Here is a 21726-nt window from a genome sequence, read left to right as displayed (position 1 = left end):
GCTTGGATCTTCCAACGGCAACAGCAGCAGATGTTTAAGAATTTGGCCGATGTGCATTAGGATCCGGAGGAAGTTCCAACCTGTGTGTATGTGTGATATTTAACCGGCAAGTTCAAAAATCCAATAGATAGAATTATATTGTCCTGGGGAGGCAGTAGCGCAGTAGTATTGTCGCTAGTAATTGGCAGTTGGTAAAATTTGAATTCAATGGAATTAAATGAATACCATGAAACCATTGTCAATTGTCATAGAAACTAATGTGCTTTAGGATCTGCCTGGTCTGGCCAACATGTGACCCCAGATTCAAAGTAATATGGTTGACTCTCAAAATGTCTCTGAAATGTTAGGCAGTTAGGTACAGGCAATAAATGCTGGCCCTGGGGCAGCACGGTAGTACAGTGGGTAGCCCTGTTGCCTCACGGCGCCGAAGTCCCAGGTTCGATCCCAGCTCTGGGTCACTGTCCATGTGGAGTTTGCACATTCTCCCCCTGTTTGCGTGGATTTCGCCCCTACAACCCAAAGATGTGCAGGCTAGGTGGATTGGCCACGTTAAATTGCCCTTTAATTGGAAAAAATGAATTGGGTACTCTAAATTTATTTTTAAATAAATAAATAAATGTTGGCCCAGCCAGCGACCCTCGTGTGCCGTAAAATGAATTTAAAAAAAAAAAAGTCCCTCCTAAGAATATCTTCAACACTTAGCATAGTATTGGAGACTTGCGCTTGATGCAGTAAACCCAAAGTCCATAGTCCATAAGTAACGCCCTACCACCCCACCCTCCCTACCATGCCCCTATATCCCCCTGAGGTCACTCACTCACACCTTCGGTTTCAGCCACCCGAGTCCCTCTATTCCAACAAGATCTGTCTCCGGCCTACCAGGGACGAAAAGGCAAGACGCGGCCTCTCTTGCCCTCCTGGATTCCCGGGTCTTCCGACACTCTGAAAATTGCCACCTCTGAACTCCAGTACCTCCGACATAAAGTCAGCAAACCCCTGCCAGAATCCTTCCAGCTTCGGACAAGCCCAAAAGATGTGGTTTGCGGGCACCCCACGCACTGCCCATACCCATCTCCACCCCCTCAAAGAACCTGCTCATTCTGGCCACCGTCATATGCGTCCTGTGAAGCACTTTGAATTGATTAAGGCTAAGCCTAGCGCACAAAGAGGATGCGTTCACTCTCTTCAGCCTCCTCCCATAATGCAGTCTCCACCTCCCTCCCCAGCTCTTCTTCCCACTTCCATTTAACGTCTCCTATCGGGGCTCCCTCCCAGTCCATTAATTCCTTATAAATCTCCGACACCTACCTTCGCCAGCCCCTGTTTTCGACACCACCTTGTCCTGCAATCCTGGGAGCGGCCAGTCGGGGAAGGAAGGCACCTGATTCCTGAAATAATCCTGTTGTAAGTACCGGAACCCACTCCCGCTGGGCAGCTCGTACTCCTCTTCCAATTCCTCTAGGTTCAAGAAGCTGCCCCCCACAAATAGGTCCCCAAACCGCTCGATCCCTGCCCACTGCCACCCTTGGAACCCCGCGTCCCACCTCCTGGAGCAAATCTATGATTCACAGAAACCGAGACACCCTCCACCCTCGGAGACCCCTCCCACCCAGGCTTTGACTTCTTCCAGACCCTTCCATCAGGCAGAAGTATGAAGACCCGCACATCCAAACATAGGAACAGCTTCTTCCCCGCAGTTACTAGACTCCTCAACGATTCTCCCTCGGACTGATTTGTTCCCTGTAAGAACACCATTCACGACGCCCTAAGCTAATCTTGCTCATGGATTTGCTTTGTTTGGCCCCTTGTTCCGCACTGTAACTGACCACTGTTTGTCGATGTACCATACTCGTGTCGATTATTCTTTTTTGTCTACTATGTGCGTTCCCTTGGCCGCAGAAAAATATTTTTCACTGTACTTCGGCACATGTGACAATTAATCCCCCTCAATGACCCCGCTCCAGCAACACCTTCTTTACCCGGGGGGGATTTCCCCATCCAAACAAACCCCAAAATCAAGGCATTAACTTTCCTAAAAATGACCTTTTGGATAAAAATCGGATTGTTCTAAAAAAACAAATAGGAGCCTCAAAAGCACGGTCATTTTCATGGTTTGCACCTGCCAGTGATAGTGGGAGCTCGTCCCATCTCTTAAAATTCCCCTTCATCTACTCTACGAACCCTGCCAGGTTCAATTTGTGCAATTGTTCGCATCCCCACACCACCTGAACTTCCAAGTATTTAAAGTTCGTCGCCACCACTTTAAACAACAGCTCGCGCAGCTCCCCTCCTGTCCCCTTGAATCGGGAAGACCTTACTCTTCCCCATGTTTAATTTATACCCAGAAAACCAGCCAAATTCCTCTTAAGATGTTCATGATCTCCCCCCCCCCCCCCCCCCCCCCCCCCCCCAAAATGCCTCCCAATGCGTCCAAAATGTAAAGTGACAGATCGGCCGTGTATAGCGGAACTCTGTGCTTCCCCCCCCCCCCCAACTCTTGATGCTCTAAATGACTCTATCGCCAGGCAAAAAGCAAAGGATGAAGTGGGAATCCTGTCTTGTCCCACAATGCAATCCAAAATACCCGATTCGTCCAACATTTGCTACCAGTGCCCTATATAGCAACTGAACCCAATCCACAAACCACTGCCGAACCCAAATCGTCCCAGTACTTCCCATAGATATTCCCATTCTACCCAATCAAAGGCTTTCTCCGCATCCATAGCAACCTCCACCTCCTGGCCCACCAGGGACATCGTAATCACATTTAACAAGCACCTAATGTTCACCAACAGGTGCCTCCCCATTACAAAGCCCGTCTGGTCTGCACTATCACCCCCGGCAGACAGTCCTCGATCCACGAGGCCAAGATCTTTGCCAACAGCTTGGCATCCACATTTCGCAGCGAGATCAGGCGGAAGGATCTACGCTGCTCTGGGTCCTTATCCTTCAAAATTAGGGATATCAAAGCCTGCGATAATGTAGGGGGAAGCTCCCTCTTCTCCCTCATCTCATTATATGCCCTTACCAACAGACGGGTACACTTTTAAACAGTCAGGAGAAGTCACTGTGATATTACTGCTGATTGGAAGATCTGGCCCAGCATAAATTTAAGTCAAAGGATGACATTTAGTTGTGTGTGATTAGAAATGTTCAGAAATAATTGGCTTTGAAGAATATGCATTCTAAAAGCTAATTTGGTTACTTCTACATATTTTCCTTCTGAATTTAGCAATAACTTGTTCTTTTGCAGGATCGACAGGATTTGCATTAAATTTAGGTGGAGCACCCACAGCCACCGCATCAGTTCCAACAGGCCTAACATTGGGAGGTGCTTTGACTGGTTTAGGTGGCAGCCTCTTTCAGGGTGTAGGAACCTCCACTGCAGGTTGGTATGCTATAATAGACCTGTGTGTGTGGTCAGTGTGTTCCTTGTCAAATATCAGATGTAGCTGAAACTATGAATTTCTTGAAACTATTGAGCCATGCTACCAGGAGGCTTTGGAGAGGATACCGGATAGGTTTACCAGGATGTTGCCTGGCATTGAGGGCATTAGCTATGAGAAGAGGTTGGATAAACTCTGTTTGTTCTCACTGGAATGATGGAGGTTGAGGGGCGACCTGATGGAAGTCTACAAAATTGAGGGGCATGGGCAGAGTGGATAGTCAGAAGCTTTTGTCCTAGGGTGGAAGACTCAATTACTGGGGGATTATTAAGATACGAGGGGCAAAGTTTAGAGACGTGCAAGGGAAGATTTTTTTTTTTTACAGAGAGCAGTGGGTGCCTGGAACTCATATCGGAGGAGGTGGAAGCAGGTACGATAGTGACATTTAAGGGGCACCTAGACAAATACATGATCAATAGAGGGATAGGGACCCCAGAATTATAGAAGGTTTTAGGTTAGACGGACAGCATGGTCGGCACAGGCGTGGTGGGCCGAAGGGCCTGTTCCTGTGCTGTACTGTTCTCTGTTCATTTTCAGCTGTTCAGAGAGATGGAATTTGAAATAAATTTGAATCTGCAGTTTGAAAATTTGTTCCAAAAATGTGAAATTTGCTTTTGTCTGTGCGGAGTCTGCATGTTCTCCCCAGGTCTGCGTGGGTTTCCTCCGGGTGCTCCAGTTTCCTCCCAGAAGTCCAGAAAGACGTGCTGTCAGGTGAATTGGACATTCTGAATTCTCCCTCTGTGTCGGAGGGAGCCGGAGTGTGGCGACTCGGGGCTTTTCACAGTAACTTCATTGCAGTGTTAATGTGAGCCTACTTGTGACAATAAAGATTATTATTATTATTACTACTTTGGTTAATCACTGTTTCGTGTTATGTGGCAGTTGGGTTTCACACAAAAGTGTGTTACATTTCATTTGGTGGCATGACTGAGTCGGGCAATTGTTGGTAGAAATTCCACTTCAGGTCTTCAGCCTATTATGGAATCTTGGAAGCTCCCTTGAATCCGCTTCCATCTCTGCCACAGTACTGAAATGGCCCTAATGCAAATCACAGAGCAACACAATTTTACTGTGGTTCTCCATCCCCCCCCCGCGATGATCTATGCTTGGCTTATTCCTATTTTTCTTCTACATGCTGCCCTCAATGACATCATCCAAAAACACCACGTCCGATTCCACATGTGTGCTGATGATCCCCTTTCTGCCTCTGAAGTATTGCTCTGCTTGTCCTACATTCAGCTCTGGATGAGCAGAAATTTATTCCAATTAAATATTGGGAAGGTGAAGCCATTGTCTTTAGTCACCACGACAATTCTAGTTTCTATCCACCATTGCCAGCATAAACTCTATTCCTGAGGCAGTATTTGTTTCCCTGACCACAATCTGTGGCTCAACATTTAGCTTTCACAGACCTGATGTCCTTTTTCACTGAGTTCTTTAACTGCATCTGTAACACTGAGATCGCTCTGCCTATATCTGCTCTGCATCTGCTAACCTGTTGTTGCAACTCTCCTCCATATCATTGTTTCCACACACTTTAGTTAATAAAGATTTCATGTTATGGGGTAATTGGTCTTCACAAAGAACAATACAGCACAGGGACAGGCCCTTCGGCCCTCCAAGCCTGCTCCGATCACGTATGCTATCTAGACCAATCACCTGTATCCTTCTATACCCCGTCACCGTCTGTTCATGGGCCTACCAGATAAGTCTTAAAGGTCGCTAACGTATCTGCCTCAACACCTCATTTGGCAGTGTATTCCAGGCCACCACCACCTGCTGTGTTAAAAAAAAAACTTCCCCTGCACATCTCCACTGAACCCCCCCCCCCCCCCCCCCCCCGGAACCTGTACCCTCTTATAATTGTTATTTCTGCCCTGGGAAAAAGCCTCAACTGTTCACCCTGTCAATACCCCTAATAATTTTATAAACTTCTATCAGGTCGCCCATCAGCCTCTATTTCTCTAGGGAGAACAATCCCAGTTTATTCAATCTCTCCTCGTAGCTAATACCCTCCATACCTGGCAGCATCCTAGTAAGTCTTTTCTGTACTCTCTTCAAAACCTCCATGTCCTTTTGGTAGTGCGAGAGGTGAGCCTGCTTGGTCCTCATGATCTCACTCCAATCAGGTTCACAGCAGGAGAATGTGGATTTTGTACCTCAGGCCGTAAAGTGTGTGTAGCTTCCCTGTTGACTGATCATTACAGTAACTTCAAGCGGATGAAATCCACTGTCGTTGGGATTGACTGGTCACTGTTTCGATTCAGTGCTTTAATGTAGTCTGAAAGGTCAGCAAAAAACATATAGCCACCCTTCAGTACACAGAGGGAGACGATGTGATGATTTCCCATGGCTTTCATTATATCCCTTGCCAAACGTTCAATTCTGTCCATGATTAAACCATGAGGAATATATACTCTCTCCAGATCATTACAGCAATGTTTAGGGATGCAAAACAGATCAAGGTCATAGCCTTGTTCTTCATCGGTGATCACCATGCAGTTAGTCACCACCTTGCCGCGATCACACTCTGACCCTGGGTTCAAGTCCCAACACTCCTGGGCTGCATGCGCAGTGTGCCCGCATTTTTATAGCTGGTTGCAGCCGGCATTTTCAAAGCCGCTCGCAACTGGCATTGATAAAAGCCGGCTGCTGTGGCTGTTGCGCGTGAATTCCCGCCATCGGGAACGCTGCGATGGCTGGCTCCGTGATCCACCCACAGGTCGCGACCCCCACTTTGAAAATGCCTGCCTTAAGGGGGTTCCCACAATGTGGAAGGTGAGATTGACTCGCTTTTATTAAACTTAATATATTCCTCAATGGCAGTGGACTTTCGTTCGCAATTTTTTATCCGCTAATAATGCCATATCCATTCTCCATGACGGATGCTGGGAGGGACCTGATTCCAGTGCCAAATCAACAAAATGTGAGACGTGGTCTGAAATTCCAATTGCTGAGTAACCTGCTGTCTCCCGTGCCCTGGCCACCCCTGATGGAGTCAGAGATTTGGGCCTGGAACCATCCAGCTTGGGTTCCAGAGTACAGTTTAAGTCACCACCCAAAATAAGCTGATGCAGATCCAACAAGGAACATGGGGAGAATGTGCTAACTCCACACGGACAGCGAACCCGGGTCCTCAGCGTGGAGCATAGATATTAACCAGAACCACCGAGGTGCCTGCCAAAGAACCACTGACAATGACATAGCTACCATTGGGCTCAGCCAAAATCATAGTGGCAGAAAACTGAACCCTTTTATTGATTAAAATGCTGGACCCCAAGCCCCTGCCATCAAAGCCCGAATGAAAAGCATGTCCACCCACCCCTTCCGTAACTTTGGGAGGTCTCCGACCCGCAAATGAGTCTCCTGCAGAAACATCACATCGATGTTTAAACTGTTATGGTGAGCAAATACCTTCAACCTTTTCATGGGGCCATTCAACCGCCTGATATTCCAGATGATCAGGCGAATTACCCCCCTTCCCCCAATTCAGAGTCAGCCATTTCCAGCAAGAGGGAATATCCAACAGTTACTTAGGTACAGCAACCAGGCCCACCCAAGGTGGCCAGCAGACCCACGAAGATTAGACAAAGAAAAATCTGCAGTCACTGTCAGCAAACTACCCCTACCCCGCCTCATCCTCACCCTCAAGCACTGCCACACCCAAATACGCATACAAATACAGCAGGTCATGAGCAACTAAACCTACTTTAGTAAACTTAACTCCAAAATGAACAAAAACAGAGCTACTATAATGAGCTGCTGTCAACCCCTCAACACCGCTTCCGTTAGCTAACTCTTCGGCTATCACGGCGGCTCCCACCCAGAGTGAAGAAAAATGACTACAAAAAATAACAAGTATAAAAACCCCTTAAACACAGTACTCCAACAGAGAGATACACAGTTAGAACAAAAATCCATCTAAACCTAAACGCCAGACCTAAGCCCAAATTGGAAAACATTTAACCCTAACAAGATCTGACAAAACATAAATAACGATCCCCAACAATTCAACCTGCCCATCCGAAATATACAAAAACTTCTACAACCCTGTGCCCAGCCCATGCTTCTTTACAAATGAATCCACCTCTCCCGGTGCATAAAAATGTCTGTTCATTCAAAATTCACTCTTCGCCACGTCGGGGATACCACCCCAAACAGGGCTCCACTTTTATATAAGGCGGCCTTGGCTTTGTTGAATGTAGCCCTCTTCGGCAGCTCCGCTCCCAGATCCTGGTAAAACCTGATGGCGTGTCCTTCCTGTTTGTCGTTGTGATGCTCCCTCTCCCTTCTCAGGACCTGCTCTTTTGCTTTGAAGTAGTGAAGCTTCACGACTACCGCTCCTGGTGGTTCGTCGAGACAAAGCTTCTGTCGGAGTGTCCGGTGGGCTTGGTCCAACTCGGGAGGAGACATGGCTCTCTCTCTTTCTCTCTCTCTCTCTCTCTCTCTCTCCTCTCTCTCTCTCTCTCTCTCTCTCTCCTCTCTCTCTCTCTCTCTCTTCCCCCCCCCCCCCCCCCCCCCCCCCCCCCTTCCTCAAACATCTCCACAAAAACTCTGTGGGAGTTGGGCCTTTCATCTCCTCTGGCAGCCCCACAATTCAGATGTTTTGCCTCCTGGAATGATTCTCCAAATCATTCACTCACTTTGACCGTCAGTGATTTATTCACTTCATCCATAAGAGACATCTCTGCTTCCAGAGAGGCAATCTTATCACTATCCCTCGAAAGGGCCACCTCCTCCATGCTTTTTATCGTGGCTCCTTGTGCCTTCACTGTTTCGTTAGTCATCTCCAACGACAAAAGGATGGGAGCCAAGGTCTATTTCATCGATTTGCAGAGGCTTCCCGACACAACCCGCCAGTGTTCATCAAACGCCCAACGCCAATTTGCTCTTGAGCATCTTGGCCGTCAGTGGAGTGGCTGGAGCCCCAAAGGCTGCTCCACCATTTTTTTCACCAATGAGCCTCTGAAAACCTCTGACTCTGTTGATTAACTTCTACTCTGTCTCTTTTCCCTTGTCTTTTCTGGCCATTTCACCTATGTTGGTTCCATATCTCATTTACATATGTGGGTTTTCAAAGGAAAATATCCCCTGAAACTGAGCAAAAAGGGCTGGAAGTGCTATACTTTAGCAGGGGCTGCCTTGTGCAGAGATAAATAGGAAAGCCAGTTGTGAACCATTTACATTGATTTACATGCCCTTTGGATTTGATGGAGAAATAACGGGGACCATACCAGGGTGGAAGAGAGTCAGGAATCTGCTAAGGACAGAGGCATTTAATACAAAGATGAGTGGTTAGATAGCGGCAGACATTTCGTAACTAGATTTGCTTCCTCATGGTGTTAAGTATCCTGCAGTAGCTGTTGAGTGTTTAAAATAATGGGAAGCACACTGATTAAATTCAGGTAGTATGTTTTATTTTGTGTTTTTAGATGAAAGCTTAAATTGTGTATTACGTAATTTAATTGGAACAGTTATAAGCTTTGACAGTAATCAAATGATTTTCTCAAATTTAGGACTTGGTCAAACACTGGGATTAAATCTTGCACTAGCTACAGCTGTTCCAACCACTACAGCTAGTGAAGGACTTGGTGGAATAGATTTCAGTGGATCTTCAGATAAGAAAAGTGAGTAATATCTACTGGACTTCATATCTTTTAAAATTAATCTAAGATTAAATAACTACCTATTCTGGGATAAACAATTTGTGTATATGTCTTGAATATCAGATGGAGGATTCATACGAACATACAAATTCAAGAGCAGAAGTCCACGCACCGCCCTCGAGCCTGCTCTGCCTTTCAATAAATTCGGATTGTGACCTCAACTCCACATTACCGATAACTTTCACCCCCTTCCTTATCACAAAAATATCTACCTAATCCTTAAAGATATTCGGAGTCGGGCAGCACGGCGGCACAGTGGTTAGCACTGCTGCCTCACTGAAACGAGGTCCCAGGTTTGATCCCGGACCTGGGTCACTGTCCGTGTGGAGTTTGCACATTCTCCCCGTAATGTTCTATTCTATGATGTAACAAACAGATCTCTTGTTACAAAGCCGGGAGTCAAACCCGGGTCCTTGGTGCTGTGAAGTAACAGTGCTAGCCACTTTGCTACTGTGCTGCCCAAGTGTGCTGTATAGATTTAAGAACTCTTAATTTGGTGAGAGACAATAAACACGATATATTGTGGTGCATAAGTGGCATGCAATGGGCCCCAAGAACTATGATTTTGCAACCACCCGGCGTGTAGTCGACCCCATAGTCACAGCCAGGACATACTAGACACACGTTACTAATTTTCACCCACACAAATGCATGCTTTACTTACAGTACCTTAAAACTACCGCAAAGGATCAAGCAGGGTATACAGGCTGTGATGTGAAGATGTGTGGGAGTTTAAGAAACACCCACTTTTTGTGTCAGTTGCCAGTGGCATTTCAAAATGAGGACCACAAAAACCCATGCCAGTGTTTCGGAAGTATTACTGTCGACAGATGAAAGGTGTAGTGTATAGGTGTAAATGATGGATAAATTAGAGATTTTTGAGGTATCATGTGGGGAAACGGGTAAATATAAAACTTGCTTTGTAATTTTGACATTTTAACTTCCAATCAAGAACAAATAACAACCAACTAATGGTTTTGCACCATTGCTGTCCCCAGTATTAAATGAAATTGCTTGGATGTTCTTGATTCCTTTGGAAGAAAAATGGAGTGCTCCATTCTTAGCGACAATTATTCTATTTGTCCTGTATATTTGGGTGCATTAATAGATTGTATATTTATCCTTTACAGATGATAAATGTTCAACTGGAGTTCGGCCTGAGTAAGTATTTATTTATTTTTTAAAAAATAATTTTTATTCAAATTTTCAACAAGTTTTAACCAACAAAAACAGAAGAAAAAGAGAGATAACAGTAACCCCCCTCTCAAATACAGAAGCAATAAATTAACAAAAATAATTACCATGAGAACAAACACACATACCCAATAAAGGAACCCCCCCCCCGGGCTGCTGCTGAAATTGACCATCCTCTAATACTCCACCAGAAAGTCTAGGAACGGTTGCCACCGCCGGAAGAACCCTTGCACCGCCCCCCTCAGGGCAAACCTGACCCTCTCCAGTTTGATTAAACCCAGCCATATCATTGATCCAGGATTCCACGCCCGGGGGCCTTGCGTCCTTCCACTGCAAAAGAATCCTGCGCCGGGCTGCCAGGGACGCAAAGGCCAGAATACCGGCCTCTTTCGCTTCCTGCACTCCCGGCTCCGCTACTACCCCAAAAATTGCGAGCCCCCAGCCCGGCTCAACCCTGGAACCAACCACCCTTGATAGCGTCTCTGCGACACCCCTCTAAAAGCCCTCCAGCGCAGGGCACGCCCAGAACATGTGGGTGTGGTTTGCTGGGCCCCCAGAACAGTAATAATAACAATAAACAATAATAGACTGAGTAAGTATTTGTGTGTATAAACTTTTTCAAATCTTGGTCAATGGTGTAGTTAATTTACTTCTAAAGCTCATGTATTCTTTTGGTTTTGTCAATTTCAGTAAAATGAAATTAACTGACTGCGGAGTTGGCAGGTTCTCTCTGTGTCTGCTTGGGTTTCCTCCGGGTGCTCCAGTTTCCTCCCACAAGTCCTGAAAGATGTGCTGTTAGGTGAATTGGACATTCTCTGAATTCTCCCTCCGTGTACCCGAACAGGCGCCGGAGTGTGGCGACTTTGGGATTTTCACAGTAACTTCATTGCAGTGATAATGTAAGCCTACTTGTGTCACTAATAAAGATTATTTAAAAATATTCTGTTATGTTTATACTAATATTACAAATATAAGCATATTTCATGGAAGGTATAATATAAATGATACATTGCTGTCTCATGGCACCGAGGACTCGGGTTCGATCCCAGCTCCGGGTCACTGTGCAAACTCCACACGGACATTCTCCCATGTCTGTGGGTCTCACCCGCACAACCCAAAGATGGGGAAGCGGTGACGTAGTGGTATTGTCACTGGACTAGTGATCCGGGGACCCAGGTTAAAATCCCGCCACTGCATATGGTGAAATTTGAATTCAATAAAATTCTAAGGATCATGAAGCCATTGCCGATTGTCTGATCTGGCCTATATGTGACTCCAGACCCAGAGTTTTTAGGGCAGCAGGGTAGCATAAGTGGCTAGCACTGTGGCTTCACAGCGCCAGGGTCCCAGGTTCGATTCCCCGCTGGGTCACTGTCTGTGCGGAGTCTGCACGTTCTCCCCTCGTCTGCGTGGGTTTCCTCTCGGGTGCTCTGGTTTCCTCCCACAGTTCAAAGATGTGCAGGTTAGGTGGACTGGCCATGATAAATTGCCCTTGGTGACCAAAAATGATTAGGAGGGGTTATTGGGTTACAGGGATAGGGTGGAAGTGAGGGCTTAAGTGGGCCGGCGCAGACTCGATGGGCCGAATGGCCTCCTTCTGCACTGTATGTTCTATGTGCAGAGTAGGTGGATTGGCCAGGCTAAATTGCCCCTTAATTGGGAAAAAAAATAGGGTGGTCTAAATTTTAAAGAAAGTTATTTTTTTTTAAATGTAAATTATATGGGGACAGGTGTCAAGCTGCAAAATATCACCTGATGGTAAAACTAATGAAGGAGTTTGCTGAGGCAAACCAATATTTAAAAAAATAAATACTGAAACGAAGTAAAAATCAGGTGGACACAGTAGGCAAGAAAATCAGCGGGAAGCACTAGATATAATTTAAGTTTACACAAGTGAACAAATGGGAGAAACAAGACTGAAAGGCTGGTATTTGACGGAAGTAAAATTAAGATGAAGGCTATCCTATGTGTTCACTGGAATTTTCATGGAGAATAAAGTCAGAAGCTTTAAAATGAAAATGAGATGTGCTAACTTTGGTCTCTTGGTCTCGGCCAAAAAGATAATTCACCCACCCCTGATCCCACTCACCCACCATTATCACAGACCAGTTCAAACTGCTCACAATCTATTAAAGTGATCTATGGGAGTTATTGCAGTGCTTCCTGCAGATCTTGTATATCACATCCACATTGTGTCAGGGAATATTCTGTTCGATGTCATGGCTCTATTGAAACAAACTGCGCCATCCTGGCAGTGCCAGATTTCTTGCATTCCTGTAACTTCACCCATCCAACAATACGGTGGGTATTTCTTTACACCCCAAAGTTCTTTTCGATTCCAAGAAGAGTTTCTCACTCCGTATGTGTTAATTATATGCAGCTTGTGGGTATTAGTCAGGATTCACTTCTGCTGCTATCAATGGGAACAGCCAAACTGTGGATTAGGCAGTGCAAGTTAAATATCTATAAAAAAAATTTTTTTAATTTGCTTGAGGTCTGTCCTTCACGTCCTTACCTTCTGGAATTCAAGAATATCTTTCCCAATGTAGTGCAGTGGTTTGCACTGCTGCCTCACAGCGCTGTGAACCTGGGTTCGATCCCAGCCCCAGGTCACTGTCCATGTGAATGTTTGCATATTCTCCCCATGTCTGGGTGAGTCTCGCCCCCACAACCCAAAGATGTGCTGGGTAGGTGGATTGGCCATTCAAAATTGCCCCTTAATTGATAAAAATTTGAAAATTGAAAAGAATATCTTCCCCATCATAAAGACTGTTACTCCCTATTCCAACATTACACAGAATATCTCACTGGCTTGTCTTTCATTCTATAAACGTCAGTTCATCCAAAACTCTGATGGCTATATTGTTCTCAACTCCTGTTTTTAAAAAAATAATTTGATGGGTTATGGACATTACTGGCTAGACCAGCATTTTTAGTGCCAATTCTTATTTACCCTTGAGATGGTGTTGGTAAGCTGCTTTCTTGAACTGCTGCATTCCCTGAAGTGTAGGTACACCCAAAGTGCTGTTCGGGAGGAAGTTCCAGGATTTTGACCCAGAGACATTGAAGAAATAGTGATATATTTCCAAGTCAGGATGGTGAGTGGCTTGGAGGGGAATTCCAGGTGATGTTCCCAGGTACCTGCTGCCCATGTCCTTCTGGATGGAAGTGGTCATGGGTTTGGAAGGTGATACCGTAGAACCTTGGTGAGTTCCTGCAGTGCATCGTGTCGATAGTACACTGCTGCCACTGTTCGTTAGTGGTGGAGGGAGTGAATGTTTGTGGAAGGAGTATCAATCAAGCGGGCTACTTTGTCCTGAATGACGTTGGAGCTGTAGTCATCCAGGTAAGTGGAGAGTATTCCGTCACACTCCTGACATGTGCCTTGTGGATGGTGGACAGGCTTTGGGGAGTCAGGAGGTGAGTTACTTGCTGCGAGATTCCTAGCCTTTGACCTGCTCTGGTAGCCACAATATTTATATGGCTAGTCCAGTCAATTTCTCGTCACTTGTAACCCCCAGGATGTTGATAATGGGGATTCAACAAATGTTGATGGTGGTGATGGTTCGACCCTCTCTTTTTGGAGATGGTCATTGCCTGACACTTGTGTGGCGTGAATGTTATTTGGCATTTGTAAGCACAAGCCTGGATATTGTCCAGGTCTTGCTACACTTGGACATGGACTTTTTCAGTATCTGAGGCGTTGTGAATGGTGCTGAATATTGTGCAGTCATCAGGGAAAGGTTCAGTCATCGTGGGATTTGAAAACAAAAATGAGAATTTGAATATGGAGGTATTTCTTGTATCGGTGCATGTGGGTCAAGAGCACAGGGGTGCTAGGTGAACATTGCAAGTTGGGACATGGGCAGCAGGCTTTTGATGGCATCAAGTTTGCAGAGGGTAGGGGACTTCAGGTGACGGCGGGCGGGAGGCGGCCGCGCAACGGAGGGCTCCTGATCAGGAACGGCATTTTCGGGGCTTTAAGCCCGGTCCCAGGGTCCACGGAGGCGTCAAAGGCAGGGAGAAGGCACTGAGGAGGCACAGTAGAAGATTATGTCCAGGATCAGCAAGAAAACAGCCGGTAAAAGAACAGCTGAGGGCCCGTCGGGGAGTGGAGAGGTCACCACGGAGTCACTGGGAAAAAAGAGGCTGGAGCACTAGGTCGGCCGCATTGCTGAAGGCTGAAGAAATAACCAAGGTGATGGCTGCAGAATTCGAAAGGCAGTTTACAAAACACCTGGAGGAGATGAGGGAGGTTTTGAGTGTGCTGGTGGAGGCGATTTCCTCAGTGATGGTGGTGGCGAGTGCAATGGCAGAGGTGCGGGCGCAAGGGGAGGCGCTGAAGGTAGTGGAGGAGACGGTGGCGCAACACGGTGATCAACTTACCTCGATGGGGAAGGAGATGCGGAAGGTGATGGAGGTGAACAAGGATCTGTGAGGAAAATTGGAAGACCTGGAAAGCAGGTCCAGGCGACAGAATTTGAGGATTGTGGGGCTGCCCGAAGGAGTTGAAGGGCCGAGGCCGACAGAGTATTTTGCCGCTCTGCTGGCGAAACTATTGGGGGAGGGGGAGGATCCCTCCCGCTATGAACTGGATCGGGCTCATCGGTCGGGGAGGCCTGTACCAAAGGCGGGTGAGCCACCAAGAGTAGTGACTTTGTGCTTCCGTCGGTACTGTGTGAAAGAGAAGGTCCTGTGCTGGGCCAAGCAGCAGCGGGTGGTGCAGTGGGCTGGAGCTGGTATACGTGTATACCAGGACTTTACGGTGGAGCTGGCGAGGAGGCGGGCTGCTTTCAACCGGGTGAAGAGGGCACTGTACATCAGCAAGGTGCAGTGCGGCATTGTATATCCAGCGAAGCTGAGGGTGACTTATAAGCTCAAGGACTTTTATTTTGGAACAGCGGAAGCAGCGGAGGAGTTTGCGAAGGCAGAAGGACTGTGGCAGAATTGAGAAATGGCCATGTGCCGATGTAACCTCAGGACTGTATTTTCTTCTTTTTTGTCTCTTCTTTTTTTGTTTCACTGCGTCCGGGTGTATGGGCTAAAGGAGCCAATGGTGTATATATTTGGACAAGGGAAGTGATGGAATTTGCACTCGAAGCGAGGGCTCTTTGGGGTGTTGGTGGATATGCGCGGTGTGCGTGCTAAAAGGGGATTTCTGGGCTTTCCTTGGGCCGGGCAAGGGGAAAGGGACCCGGACGGGGGCCTCCGCGCTGGCCGGTTTAAACCGGCCAGTGAATGGGAGTGAAGTGGGGGGAGGGGCTGCGGCCATCGGAGCCTGGCAGAACAGGGTCCGAGTGGTCTAGCCGGAGTGGAAAGTTGGGGGGAAGGAACCGAGGTTGGGGGAAGGAGTTTTACAAGAGGCAGTGGGCGGGAGGAGTTGGAAGGGAGGGTGGGGGGGGTTTACAACTCTTTGGTATCACAAAGGGTACTCTTTCGGAGGTTGGAGGCGTTGAGTGTGGGGGGGGTGGAGTCTAGGGTGGCGGGGGGGGGGGGGGGGGTGAAATGGTCTCTAGGGTGACCATGGGCGGTCCCGGACTCCTTTCTTTTTTCTCCCTTGTTTTTTTGTTTCCACCGTGGGAGGGTTTGTTTTATTGGATGCACATATTGACAGGTGGGCCGTTGTTTGGGGTGGTGGGAGGATGGGATCGTTGTTATTGTTAAGGGGATTGACTTTGTATTTGTTACCGTTTACTGTTTGGGGGCGGGGTGGGAATTTTGGAGGAAAATGTGAAAATGTAGAATAAAAACATTTTCTTTTTTTTAAAAAAAGTTTGCAGAGGGTAGAATGTGAGAGGCTGGCCAAGAGTGTCCCATCTAGAGGAAACCAAGGTATTGATGAGTTTCATTACCAGGTGAGCTGAGGCAAGGGCAGAGTTGGGCAGTGTTCCAGAGTTTGAAATATGCAGTGATGGTGCATATGTAGTTGAAAATACATATTTGAGACACATCCAACACTCGGGTTGCAAAAGTCTTATTCATCTGACTGAGAGAGGGAGTGGGGTTTGTAGCAATGATCAGAATGGAATGGCTTCCATTTTCTTTATACTCAATTGGAAAACATTTCTGATCATCCAGTACTGTTTGTCAGACCAGCAGTGGAGGAGTCGAAAGAGGCGGTGAGTTTGGGCTGGATGTCATCAAAGTATCTGTGCAAACTGATGCTGTGTTTTTGGCATTGCAATACCCGATTAGTGGAAGTTGTAATTTTAATATGGTGCAAAAGTCACATTGCTGCATTATATAAAATTATGGAAAAGGTCTTTCATGGGATGTATGTACCACGCACCATCTTACCAGTTTCTAAAAATAATGTAGTGAAATAATGTTGTTTGGCTGTGAAACTTCAAATTTTCCTGAAAAACATGTTTTGACAAATCTTATTATATTGTAGTATGGCTGTTTACAAAGTGTTAACTTTTTAGTCCCTTTTTGTTTTACAGTGATAGCAAGGCTCTTAAGGATGAAAATCTGCCACCTGTTATCTGTCAAGATGTGGAGCAATTTCAGTGAGTTTGTCAAGTTTAACATCCAAACAATCATTAATTCATTCACCATTTTTTTTAATGTATCAGGATTTAAAGTTGTGAATCTGTTTGCTCTTCTGCAGGAAGTTTGTGAAAGAACAAAAGCAGGTCCAAGAAGAAATTAGTCGAATGTCGTTTAAAGCTATGCTGAAAGTACAAGAGGATATTAAGGCATTGAAACAATTGTTAACAGTAGTTGCCAGTGGGCTTCAGAGAGATTCACTCGCCATCGACAAACTCAAGATAGAATCTGCACAGGTAAATGAAAATTGCCAGAATTGTTTGATGTAGGAATGTAATGGAATCAGTTTGAAGAAATAAAGTAGACTCATCATTTTTGCTGCCAAAGAGGTAAAATCTGATACATTTGTAACTTCAATTACTGATTACAGTCAGTAATATTTTACAAATGATTATTGAGCTGTATTAAAGTTTTTATCCATTATTTTAATGGAAGCCTGATTTTATATGGGCAAATGCTTTGTTAAAATAATTGTGAAAATAATTTTGGCATGCTGACATTGAGAGAAGTATCTTTTTATTCTCAAATAACATTATTTGTGTATGCCCACAAGAATATAGGGGTTGACACAGAATCATAGCGTTGAATAGTCCAGCACAGAAAGAGGTAATTAGTGACTCTTGACAATACTTACTAATACTGAGGAAATGAACAGAAAGGCATGGCACTAGAGCTTGATGGGTAATTAGGCCAAGTCAGGAGTGGAACTTGCTGTAGGGGAGTGAGGAGCTAGGTTGTCGGACTTTGCAAAGATCTCTGGCTTGTGCTTGCAAAGAGGTGCAGTTCTGCAGCTGTGGAATTCTGAGAATGTATGACGCGGAGTGGGTAGCCACTGAGTTGCTCTGTGAAGACAGGTACTGGCAAAAGACCGTTAGACAAAAGGAATGTAAGAAGAACCTATCGGAACCCTATAGTTGCCAAGTTACCTTATTTGGTCATGTATGAAACATCATTCAATTTACTGAGAAGATAACGATGTATATGTAGAAGCATGTTCGTTTTTTTACTTACTTACTCTGGTGGATTCAACAGACTCCGGTGGAGTCAGTGCCATTGTATCAGAGTACGTCCGCCAGCGGGCCGCGCAAATAAAGTAACTCATTTTACCTACAATTCCGAATCAGTATATTTACTGAACCAGACTGAGGGCAAAAAGAACGTGAATTCTCAATACCATAGGGAAGGTTTTCCTCTCCAGTTACATCAGCTATTTGTGTGACTTAAGTTGGGTTAAATATTAAATAGGCACCTGTTCCAACGAGTCTCCACCTCGTTCTATCCCGTTATCTTCTGGTTTAAATCCATAACCATGTAATATCGTGATGGAGTGGAATGCTATATTATCAGTTATAACACCATGGGACATAAGAATACCTGTTTCAAACAGTTATCCAGTATTACCACAGAAACCAGAGGCGTTTTGAAAATTTTAAAACTACCTCCTCTGCAGAGGAACAGTTGACTTGAGATCACTTGTGACCACTTTATGTGACGTATTGCAGAGGTCAGATGCTTTGTCCTGGTCTGGTGAAAAACAGACTATTTAAGCTGCTGTATGCAGATGAAAAGGCTTCTTGGAGTCTGCCAAGAAAGACTAAATTACCCTGACTAGAAGAAATTCATCAGCATGAGCATCATATCTTTTGGATGGATGTATCTTCCCACATAGCCACCAAACTGAGAAATTCTCATGCCATATTTCCAGAAGTGACCAATGGTAAAAAGAAAAACTTTGAAACTATCATGGGAATGGAGAGTCAAAGATCAGAGAAAAACAACTTTAAATTTGTTGGCATTTTGAATTTACTCCTAGGAGCTTAAAAATGCTGAAATAGCATTAAGAACACAGAAAATACCACCAGGACTTCAGCATGAAAATACAGCACCTGCAGAGTAAGTTTGTGAATGTCTTGGAAAAGGAGTGGTTTAAGATATGGTTGTACAGTTTTAAACTGAAATCAGTTTATGGTAAAGGTTGTTTAATGATACATTGGCAATAAGGTCTGTTGAGCTTAGTTACTACTTTGCTAATTAATTGGCTAATTGGCTGCACTTTGCTTTTTAAAAAATTGTTGCATTGTCCAGTTTCACTGCCGGTGCAAAATTAAGTGACAAGCAATAGGCTGACTCACTTCAGCTGATGAGAAGGTGAGTGACAATTTGTACTTTCAGAAAGTACCATGGCAAGAAATCACAGCCTAGGCTATCTGATTCTGTGTGCCTCTGGAGCAAGGTGAGGATTTTCTGATTTCCATGGAGATAGCCACCTGATCCTCAGTAAATTTCCTGCCCTGTGTTCATTTGCATGCAATATCTCCTAGCTTTCATTTAGAGACCTGTAGAACTGAGGCCAGAGACGTGCTGGGGAAGAGAATTGCAAAGACCTCTTTCCAGACAATAACTGCAGCACCCTTTCTGCTCGCTATTGAATTCTGGACCTGGCTCCTTGCAGGCTCCTTTTGAGGTTCCGCATTCAAATATGCCAAACAGCAGATAACGCAGCCAGCACACAAATCCGATTGAGAAGGGAGAAAAATTGCTCAATGCCTCCCCAAGCAGTTTTCTGGCCCTGTCCATTGTAGATCCAATCTCAAACTGGCAGGAGGGGATGATGTGCTTTGCTTTTAAAATTACATAGCTAGCTGCTTCTAGTTTATTTTATTAAATTGTCTTGTAGACTTGCAGATTGTTTGAATATGAAACTCATTGATTAGATAGTATTGTCTTCATAAAGTATTAATTGTATATTCTCCTGAATATACTGTGATTGTGCTAAAGGGATTTTAAAAGAAACATGCTCAAATTTGTGCTTGCTATCTAGTAATTTTCACAGCTATTTGTTTCTTACATTAGCTACACTAATAGCATAGCAAGTGCAGTTTAAATTTGTAACTTAATAAATAATTGATAGTTGAACTTAAAAATAAATAGGAGCATGAATAAGCCAATTGCCCCTTTGGGCCTGCCCCACAATTCAATAATATATCTGACTGTGATATATATGTACTTTCCTGCCTGCTCCTATAACTTTTGACTCACTTGTGGGGAATAAAAATCTGTCCAACTCGGCCTTGAAAATATTTAATAACGAAGCTTCCACTACTCTCTTTGAACAGAATTTAGAAGACTAGCCACCATATGAGGGAATAAATTATTTCTCATTTTTAAAAAAATGGAATCTCTTTACTTTGTAGCCTTTTGGCTCAGATCTGGTATGTCTCTTGTGGGGACCATGAATTGGATTCAATTTGAAAACATGTCCCCTAGTTCCCCACAAGGGGGAAACATTCTCAGCATTTATCCTATTGAATCTTCTATTTCAATAAGATCACCTCTCAATCTTCTGAATTTCGAAGTATGGGCCCAACCTGCTTAACCTTTCCTCATAAGACGAACCCTTCATCCCAGGAACCAGTCTAATGAACTGAGCTGTTTTGAATGCAAGTACAGGCAGTCCTCGGACTTGCAACACGACTAAAAAATGCATCTCAAGTTAAAACATTGTTTCTCAAGGGAAAATCGGTTCCAAGGAAAGAACAGCAAAGGAACAGGCCCTTCAGCCCTCCAAGCCTGTGCCGATCATGATGCCCTACTTTTTTTTAAAAAGGTCAGCACGGTGGTGCAGTGGTTAGTATTGTTGCCTCACAGCGCCGAGGCCCCAGGTTCGATCTCGGCTGTGGGGTCCCAGGTTCGATCCCAGCTCTGGGTCTCTGTCCGTGTGGATTTTTAACATTCTCCTCATGTTTGCCTGGGTTTCGCCCCCACAACCCAAACATGTGCAAGCTAGGTGGATTGGCCACGCTAAATTGCCCTTTAACTGTAAAAAATGAATTGGGTACTCTAAAAAATTTTTTTTACCTTTTTTAAAAAAAAAACTTCCTTCCCTTACTCAGTCCGTATCCCTATATTCCCTCCCTATTCATGTACCCATCCAGGTGCCTCTTAAATATTGCTAATGTGCCTACTTCCACCACATCCTCTGGCAACGTGTTCTAGGCACCCACCACTCTGCGTGAAGAACTTACCTTGCACATCTCCCTTAAACTTTCCCCCTTTCACCTTGAACCTGTGCCCCTTCTAATTGACACTCCCACCCTTGGAAACAGCCTCTGACTATCGCAGCTGTCTATGCTCTCATAATTTTGTACCAACTTACAATGCTACAAAATGGGGGGTATTGACATACCCTATTTTCAACAAAATAATCCAGAATTTTGTATTCATTAGCTTGTTCTAGATCAATTAAAGGCGCATAATGAATCAACAGTAACATATTGACATTTTAATGTACAGGTATATACTCTATAGTACTGTACAGTCTTGTCCACTGTACATCTACAAATTATCTAAAAAGCACAGATTTGGGCAGCACGGTGGCGCAGTGGTCGCACTGCGGCCTCAGCGCCGAGCTCCCAGGTTCGATCCTGGCTCTGGGTCACTGTCCATGTGGAGTTTGCACATTCTCCCTGTGTTTGTGTGGGTTTTGCCCCCACAACCCAAAAGATGTGCAAGCTAGGTGGATTGGCGATGCCAAATTGCCCCTTAATTGGGGGAAAAAAGGAATTGAGTACTCTAAATTTTAAAAAATTAAATAAAGTGCAGATTTTTAAAAAACCTTAAAGTTATTTATCATCTTCATTCTTGGGCTCATGGGTTGGACTGGGCTTTGATTAGAGATTTTGAAGGGTTGTTGTTTGGAGGTTTCTTGGGATTCTTGGCTTCAGGTTTTTCTGGAGTCTTCTCTGCTTTCTTAAAAGAAGTGTCCAAGGAAGTTTGGACAAATATTCTCCTCTTTGTAAATTTCTCTGGAGCAGCTGTACATGTTGTATGTGCCCCTATTCACTGCATTCAATGTTTGGGTCATGTTCCTA

The 21726-nt window shown here is 45.0% G+C and overlaps 1 protein-coding gene across 3 annotated transcripts in view; it reads left to right on the top strand.

Annotated features, from left to right (window-relative positions):
* nup58 (nucleoporin 58) overlaps window positions 1-21726 on the top strand; it is an 80868-nt gene that overhangs the window by 15479 nt on the left and 43663 nt on the right. For all 3 annotated transcript variants that reach the window (XM_038817705.1, XM_038817706.1, XM_038817707.1), the window contains exons 5-10: window positions 3254-3388; window positions 8963-9073; window positions 10243-10273; window positions 16750-16815; window positions 16917-17091; window positions 18669-18748. In XM_038817705.1, coding sequence (XP_038673633.1) covers window positions 3254-3388; window positions 8963-9073; window positions 10243-10273; window positions 16750-16815; window positions 16917-17091; window positions 18669-18748 — 598 coding nt within the window. The remainder of the gene's footprint in view (window positions 1-3253; window positions 3389-8962; window positions 9074-10242; window positions 10274-16749; window positions 16816-16916; window positions 17092-18668; window positions 18749-21726) is intronic.

Source organism: Scyliorhinus canicula, chromosome 14 (genome assembly GCF_902713615.1).
Source record: "Scyliorhinus canicula chromosome 14, sScyCan1.1, whole genome shotgun sequence".
NCBI classification, from domain to species: Eukaryota; Metazoa; Chordata; class Chondrichthyes; order Carcharhiniformes; family Scyliorhinidae; genus Scyliorhinus; species Scyliorhinus canicula.
The sequence above is the reverse complement of the archived record's forward strand: the minus strand, read 5'-3'. Positions and strand labels throughout refer to the sequence as shown.